Here is an 8,313-nt window from a genome sequence, read left to right on the forward strand (position 1 = left end):
AGGGTTTTAGGTCTCATTGATTCAAGGCTGTATCATAACTTGACTCCTTTAGTTTTATTTGATGCACTGAAAAACATCAGTGGTACAGAAAACATTAACAATAAGTGAGAAATAACAACCCTTTTTTTCTCTCTCGAAATATAATGTGCAGTTAGAACCCCAGCTTCTCTGACTGGCATAAAAATTTGACATATGAACAAGAATCTCCTGGAACTTGCCAAGGAAATTATACTTTCTAATGTTTGCTTGAAAGTGTAGAACAGTACTTGAGTAAAATGTGATCAGATGCTATCCTATTTCTCATTAGGAGAACTTTATGTGTGAGGGAAATCAGCTACAACAATCTGTGATTTCTGCAACAATGGAAATCACCAGAACTACTTCACTGTATTAGAGCTGACAGTAGAGGTGTCATTCCCCAGTTCCCCAAGCACCTCTGTGAGGTTCCAGGAAAGTAATCTAGAAATATTTAATGAGACATAGAAATCATCTTGTTTTCAGCGTGCTAACAAAATTCTACCAGCATGTCCTTTCCTTGGCCTTTGCTGTGAAGGAGATCAATGAGAATCCACAAATCCTGTCCAATGTCACTCTTGGGTTCGATATCCATGACAGCTACTACAATGCTATGATGACCTATCGGACCACCCTGGACCTGCTCTTCAGATCACAGAGATTTGTCCCCAACTACAAATGTGACACCAGGAAAAAGCTCATTTCTATCATTGGAGGACTTAGCTCTGAAACCTCCTCCTATGTGGCAGACCTCATACAATTTTACAAGATTCCACAGGTAGGACTGTGGAGGAGGAAGGCAGGAAAATCACCCTCCTCCTCTCTTTTTCCAAATGTGGCTCTCAAAAATTGATCATACTCTGAAAGATGGCCACATAGCTCAACAATCTGACTAAATTTGTTGGCAAATATTAGTGTCTCGGGGGGGAAATTGTAACTGTTGCTGATATATTTCTATAATATGTGTTTATTTTCTTTTAGGTGACATATGGGTCATTTGCCCCACAGGATATTCATAGTGCTGAGATTCCCTTCTATTATTCCATGGTCCCAAATGAGTCTTCACAGTACATTGGGATTATCCTACTGCTTCAATATTTTGGGTGGAGATGGGTTGGGCTCCTTGCTATTGATAATCGGCATGGAGAACGTTTTCTGCAGACCATGGAGCCCCTCCTTTCCCAGCATGGAATCTGCTCTGCTTGTACAGAAAGAATTCCATATTTAACCTACTGGGATAAATTATTTGAAATGTTGCAGAAAGGGAAAAATATTTATAACCACATAACTGATGAGAAGATCAATACCTTTATCATCTGTGGAGAATCTTTGACAATTGCATGGGTGACTAATGTCATTTTTTGGCTTGGTCCTGGAGTTGAGGAGAGTTCCTTGGGAAAGGTATGGATCATGACTGCTCAGATTGATTATTTATTAACAGGAATGCAAAGAAGATGGGATCGGCAGTTCTTTGATGGAGCCATTTTTTTTACAATTCCCTCAAAAGAATTGCCAAGGTTCAAGGAATTCCTGAAGTTGATAAAACCTCCTTGGATTCAAGAAGATGGATTTTTTCCACTTTTCTGGGAACAAGTGTTTGATTGTTCATTGACATCTCCTCCTGTGACCCTACAAGACAAGAACACTTGTACTGGCGAGGAGAGGCTGGAGGACATTCCTGGGCCTCTTTTTGAGATGCACTTGACCGGGCACAGCTATAGGATCTATAATGCTGTCTATGTGTTGGCTCAAGCTTTACATGTTCTCTCCTTACTTCGATCTAATCACAGACATTTGGTGAGGCATAAATTGTCAGGAGATGAAGATATACAAGCATGGAAGGTGATTTGTGTGCTACAAGAACTTTGTAGCAGATAATAGTAAAGTACAAAGTTAGGCTGTGTGATTCAAACAGGGAAGAAGCCACTATTAAAATGGAGTTAAATATCTTGTCCTTTGATAATATGTATGTGTATACCTTTATTTCCATCATTGTAATATGTTATCCATTTTATTCGCAGAGCATATTCAGGATGCAAAGATGTCTTAAGTGAACTGAGATCCTGGTCCTGGATCTCAAATCCCTGTGGCTTTTTAGGCATTTCACCTATTATTTAAGAGAATAGGGGAATCCTACTTAGCCTAGTCAGCTATCCTTCAGTCCTTACCATGTCCATAGCTGTCTTCTATTTGTGAGAATTACATAAAATGAAAAATGGGTGGGAAGTCAGGAGCAATTGCTTCTCCATTTCTTCACACACCACTTCCTAGGACACATGGGACTGGGAACCAGAACATGTGGAAAACTGGAATCCACTTTATCTGTTTTTTAGCTGTTCCTCAAAGAGAAGTATCTGATCCTTCTTATTATCCCCTATACAGAGTTTCTCAAGAGGATGGAAAAATGGACTGTCCATGTTTTCAGACTTTGTCCCTCAAAAGTACAGTACAATTAAGACAGAATTGCTTGTACCTTTCTATTCGTTATTTTTCTCCTGTTTTGTTTCTTCCCAATAGTATAGGTGCATCAATTTCTTACAGGAATGAAATTCAATAATTCTCATGGAGAAACTTTGACTTTTTATGATCAAATGAAGATGGAAGGTGAATTTGATATTACGAACATTGTCACTTTTCCCAATTCTTCCTTCCAGAGACTAAAAGTTGGTAAAATAGATCCTGATGCTCTGAAAGGAAGGGAATTAGTCATTAATGAGAACATGATAGTTTGGCACCGATCATTTAATCAGGTATGGTTACAAGGAGAGTTGGTATGACCATTCTCAGATGGGTTCATTAGGTTGGGAAATTCTTTTCTTCTTCTAGGCAACCCATGAAGATTAACCAGATTTAAAAATGATGTTCCAGGGAAGCATGGTGGACCGCAGATGGCTCCACGAGAAGCAAAACTGATGATTGCAGTTAAGAACATGGAGCTGAGAAGTAGATAAGCTCTTTTGACCTTCTCTGGAAAAAGAGAAGAAGTGAGATTGTCCAGATTGTACACCATATAGTTGCTCATTATGAGGAGACTGCAAGGCATCAGTCTCTGAAGGGTGGGAGAACCAGAGGACAAGGGAATTTGAATAAGGAAAGAAATATGCCAGTTCAGTAGATTATTTGGAATAATTTCCAAGGCTTGTTAAAGTTGTGAAGAAATTTGAGAGACAAGATAATCGTTATCTGAATGGATTAAAGAGCAAGATTGTTTTATGGAAAAGGAAGGAACATAAAATTGGCTGATTTGATCAGGGTTAAAATGGGTTATCTTGTTAATCTGCACAGTTCTTTCTAGACTTGTTGACACCTGGACTAGAAAACACATTGTGTATTGGATTTGTCTACATTTAAGAGTTTAGAAATGGAATGATGAGTTTTATATTTGTTAACTAATGTGATTATTTTAGGGTTCTGTTTGGACTTTTTGCTGTCACCTTGATTGGAAAAGATGTTTATTGGACTTCCCATAGTTAAGAATTGAATCATGGGATGAAGAGACTTATATCTGTTAATTGTTAACTATGAGGAAGTGAAGAGATAGTGAAATTGTTTATATTGGTTGTGATGAGAGTGGGAAGTCACTTTCTTGGTTTTTTTCTTTCTTGCTCTCTTTCTATTTTAGCTTTCTTTTTTTTTACTTCCTTCCACTTTTCTCTCTATTTTTTCTTCTTTTTAGTTTGTATTACCTTTTATTATTATAGATAAAACTTTTAATAAAAATATTTCTAAAAAAGATTAACTAGATTAAGAAATGACATTCTTTCCTGATTAATTGTTAAAAGCTAAGATAACCAATATTGTGCACAATATTTATTACACTTCCCTCAAATATTGAAATGGAAATGTGAAAGAAAAACACATGCATTTAAGCAACCATATTACATTGAGTTAAGCTTCGTCGAAGCTGTGATTTAGAGGAAATTTGATTGACTCAATCCTTCTGGTCAAATCGATGAATTGAATTAATGAAATATTACGTGTTCAAATCCTCATATGAATCCAATTGAAAAAAACCTGGAATTCCAGATCAGCTGTGCTCACAAATCCAAATTACAGTGCAAACTGAAAATGTACCTAACTGTGTTTTGAAATACATTCTCAGATCCAACTTATTTCTCAATCCTTTTGTACATACATTTGATAGGACTTTTCTTTTTATTGTAACAGTAGCGTACATTTCATTTTAAGTGAAAGAACAGATTTTTTTTTCCAAAAGAATAAATCCTCATCCTCCAAAATTTTAATATTGATAACTAGGTCCTTCCTATTTCTCTGTGCAATGAATATTGTCGCCCTGGTTATCAGAAGAGGAAGAATGAAGGGAAAAAATTCTGCTGCTATGACTGTGTTCCATGCCCAGAGGGGAAAATTTCCATTAAGATGGGTAAGTTAACAAAATCCTCTGATTTTGTTGTTATAGAGATGAAATTGAAATTTCAGCCAGACTTCTATTTCAGACAAGTACACCATTTGTGGGTGTGTTCTCCTGAACACATTCTGGTAATCAGTTTTTTTAGGTTGTGTGTTCAAGAGATTTATTTGGAAACTGAAAGGGACAATGAAGAAATCAAAGTCATTAGTTCATTATTCATTAAAAATATATGATTCTAAGCATGGAATTAATTCTCTGTTTCATGAATCTGCATTGACATAGGCTTTTTTTTCTTTTTAGACACTGTTGCTTGCTTTCAGTGCCCTGAAGATCAATACTCAAAACATGACAAAGATGGATGCATCGTGAAAATAATTAGCTTCTTGTCTTATGAAGAACCTTTAGGACTCAGTTTAGCCACTGTTGCTACTTTATTTTTCCTCACTACAACATGGGTGCTTGGAACATTTATTAAGCACAAACACAGTCCCATCGTCAAAGCCAATAACCGGGATCTCACCTACACTCTCCTCATCTCCCTTCTCTTCTGCTTTCTCTGCCCTTTTCTCTTTCTTGGACAACCTGGGAGAGTCACCTGTCTCCTCAGACAGTCTGCCTTTGGTCTCACCTTCTCAGTCTCCATTTCCTGTGTGTTGGCCAAGACCATCCTTGTTTCTCTCGCCTTCATGGCCACCAAGCCAGGATCTCGGATGAGGACATGGGTGGGGAAAAGATTGGCCATTTCTATTGTCCTTTTCTGCTCTCTCCTCCAAGCAAGTATCTGCATGGTGTGGTTGTCAACCTCTCCCCCATTCCCAGAGTTAGACATGCACTCAATCACTGAAGAAATGATTCTGCAATGCAATGAAGGTTCAGTCTTTATGTTTTATTGTGTCCTGAGCTATCTGGCACTCCTTGCCTTTTCCAGCTTCATTGTGGCTTTCCAGGCTCATAAACTGCCTGACAGCTTCAATGAAGCCAAGTTCATCACCTTCAGCATGGTGGCCTTCTGCAGTGTGTGGATCTCCTTTCTTCCAACATACCTGAGCACCAAGGGAAAAGCCATGGTGGCTGTGGAGATTTTCTCTATCTTGTGCTCTAGTGCCGGACTCCTAGGATGTATCTTTTTCCCCAAGTGTTACATTATTGTGTTGCGGCCTGATTTAAACAACAAGGAACAACTGATAAGAAGACATGTTTAAATACCTTTTTCTTTTATTTGATTATGTCTTTTTGTTAAGAAACAAAATTAGAAAGTATTTTTAAGTGATTTTTGTGAAGGGTGGGTTGTTTACCATTTTAAGTCTGAAAATGAATTCATGTAACAAAGATATATTTACATGGGAAATTCTGTGAAACTGAAGGTTTTTCCCAACAACATCCAAAGAAATCTCATAGAGACTAGTGTGGGAAGACATGTTATTTTTAGGAAAACCAGCGAGAAGCTATTGTAAAGTGGACCAATTCTAATTTTTTAACTCTCCCCATGAAACTTTCTGAATTAGCACAATTATATTCCAGAAAATTACCAAATGGAAATATAAGCACTAAGATAATAAAGGAAAATTGGAATCCAGTTGATTTGAATTTTCATCATTGTTGTTTCTTTTCATACCCCTCCTCTGGATGTTTGCAGATTCAGCTCTCTAAAAGTCTGAAACAGATCTGAAATTGGTCAAGCAATTAAGATTCTATGTATTCCAAATGGTTTATGATTGTTTATTCAATAAACCTATTTCTGATCTTAGAAAGTGAAAGTTAAATAAAATAACCCAGAAAAAAGCCTCTGTCATCTGTCTGTCTGTCTGTCTGTCTGTCTATCTATCTATCTATCTATCTATCTATCTATCTATCTATCTACTTATCTCCATCATCATCATTTTCTTCTTCTTCATCATCATCTTCATCATATGTCATATGTGGGCAGCAAACAGCAAAAATAAAGATTTAAACTAACAGAAAAAAACATGGCACAATCCAACCAGACCAGATTAAAAACAACAACAAATTAGCATTTCCCCAAAAGTTCTCTCCCACAAACCAACATTGTACTCTTCTGCAGAATCTCTTTGGAGTTGTAGCAGACCATATATATTAGGGCAATTTATTTTATGGCAAGGTTGTCACCACTGAGAAGTCTCTACTTGGGTCCCTATAGATTGATCTCCTTGGGGATGGGACCCTCAGCAGGTCACCTCTCCCAGATCTTACAGGATGGACAGATCCATCTCCTAAAGATGCCTGTGTAGTCTCAGCTTGAACACACCCAAGGAAAAGAAGTTTGCCATCCCACTTAATACCTTGAATGGTTCCCACCATTAGGAAGGATTTCCTAACAATAGACTGAAAGGTGTATTCCAGTAATTAAAACAATTTTTCAGTGACAGCCTTCTCTCTGTAGCTCCTCTTCAAGTAACTGATAACTACTAACTGAACTACCATTCTGTTGCTGTTGTTTGTTCCTTGAGACTAAACCTGCTCTATTCTCTGTTTCTCCTCATACAAGTCAGCTTTGATTCTTCTTATCCTCTGTGCTATCCATCTACACTCAAACTCCAATTTCTCTAAATTGTTCTTTGGGTGTGGTGCCTTGAAGAGAATAAGTTCTTTGAGGTAGGGTCTGTTCAATGGTGCTTAACTTGGAAACTTTACTTCTATGAGGGAGCCCAATATTTTGTGGTCCCTTCTAGCCTGCAGAAGCAGAGACATCACCTTGCCGACAAAGATCCACATAGTCAAAGCTATGGTTTTTCCAGTAGTAATGTATGGCTGTGAGAGCTGGACCATAAAGAAGGCTGAGCGCCGAAGAATTGATGCCTTTGAAGTGTGGTGCTGGAGAAGACTCTTAAGAGTCCCCTGGACTGCTAGGAGTCAATCTTAAAGGAAATCGACCCTGATTGCTCATTGGAAGGATTGATAATGAAGCTCAAGCTCAGATACTTTGGTCACCTAATGTGAAGAGAGGACTCCTTGGAAAAGACCCTGATGCTGGGAAAGGTTGAAGGCAAAAGGAGAAGGGGACGGCAGAGGATGAGATGGTTAGATAGCATCACTGAAGCAATGAGCATGAAACTGAGCAAACACAGGGAGGCAGTGAAGGACAGGAAGGCCTGGAGCAATATGGTTCATGGTGTCACGAAGAGTCGAACACGACTTAATGACTGAACAACAACAACTAGCTTGCACTGTATTGGGACAAAGAATCCATCTCCTTATAGTGCATTAACTCAAGGTGAATAAATATTCAGAATGTGTCAGCATCTGATCCTTCAATAGAATATTCACAGTAATACTTTTTTTCAAATCATGTTAATGTTTTAGATTTTGGAATGAAAGCATTAATTTTGGAACATCTTCCCATCATCATCATCTTTATTATGGTTACAGACCAGAATTACAGATAAAAATACATTAAAATGCATTGAAAATACATTAAAAATACATTAAATGAAGTGAATAGAACATGATAATACATCTACAGATTGGTGGGATCATCAGTGGGTAATCAAAATCTGCCTAATTTTAGACAATATAACAAAATTTAGCTACGTCCAGGGAAACTAAATCATTCTGATCAGAGAGCAACAAATGGACATGAAAAAGATCAGAATTTCCTGGATATTTTATCAGATGAGGAGTTATTAAATGGGTTCATGAGTCCTTATAGAAAATACAGTATAACAGGACATGTGCTATAGTTTCAATAGCCCCCTGTCCACAGAGGCACAATCTCAGCTCATATGCGACTTTTTTGTATCGGCCCTCCAAAATTGCTATAGGAAGAGCATTACAGCGTGCTAGAGTTAGTGCCCTCTGAAATTTGGAGACAGCGGTGTAATTTAGGTATCTTGTTGACTTATAAGAAAAGGCTTGACTGCTCAAAAAAACATTCTTAGGCAAAGCAGACTGGTCCTACTGGATTTCCA

The 8,313-nt window shown here is 37.8% G+C and overlaps 1 protein-coding gene across 1 annotated transcript; it reads left to right on the plus strand.

Moving 5' to 3' along the window:
- The first annotated feature begins 631 nt into the window (after window positions 1-631).
- Window positions 632-7,613, plus strand: LOC148215399 (vomeronasal type-2 receptor 26-like). The gene is made up of 5 exons (XM_088143668.1): window positions 632-793; window positions 997-1,857; window positions 2,670-2,765; window positions 4,708-5,567; window positions 7,574-7,613. The coding sequence occupies exons 1-5, from the start codon at window positions 632-634 to the stop codon at window positions 7,611-7,613; spliced, it is 2,019 nt and encodes a 672-aa protein (XP_087999794.1).
- Window positions 7,614-8,313: the final 700 nt, after the last annotated feature.

This window comes from Python bivittatus, unplaced genomic scaffold (assembly GCF_059951505.1).
Source record: "Python bivittatus isolate LINGU-HERP-01145 unplaced genomic scaffold, Pbiv_v1 ctg000360_np1212, whole genome shotgun sequence".
Taxonomy (NCBI): Eukaryota; Metazoa; Chordata; class Lepidosauria; order Squamata; family Pythonidae; genus Python; species Python bivittatus.

Bases quoted from the DNA above. Each gene is read 5' to 3' on its own strand.
- LOC148215399 (XM_088143668.1), top strand. From the start codon at position 632: ATGACCTATCGGACCACCCTGGACCTGCTCTTCAGATCACAGAGATTT. The intron at 794-996 runs GTAGGACTGTGG...ATTTTCTTTTAG, and splicing joins AATTTTACAAGATTCCACAG to GTGACATATGGGTCATTTGC. The intron at 2,766-4,707 runs GTATGGTTACAA...GCTTGCTTTCAG, and splicing joins GGCACCGATCATTTAATCAG to TGCCCTGAAGATCAATACTC.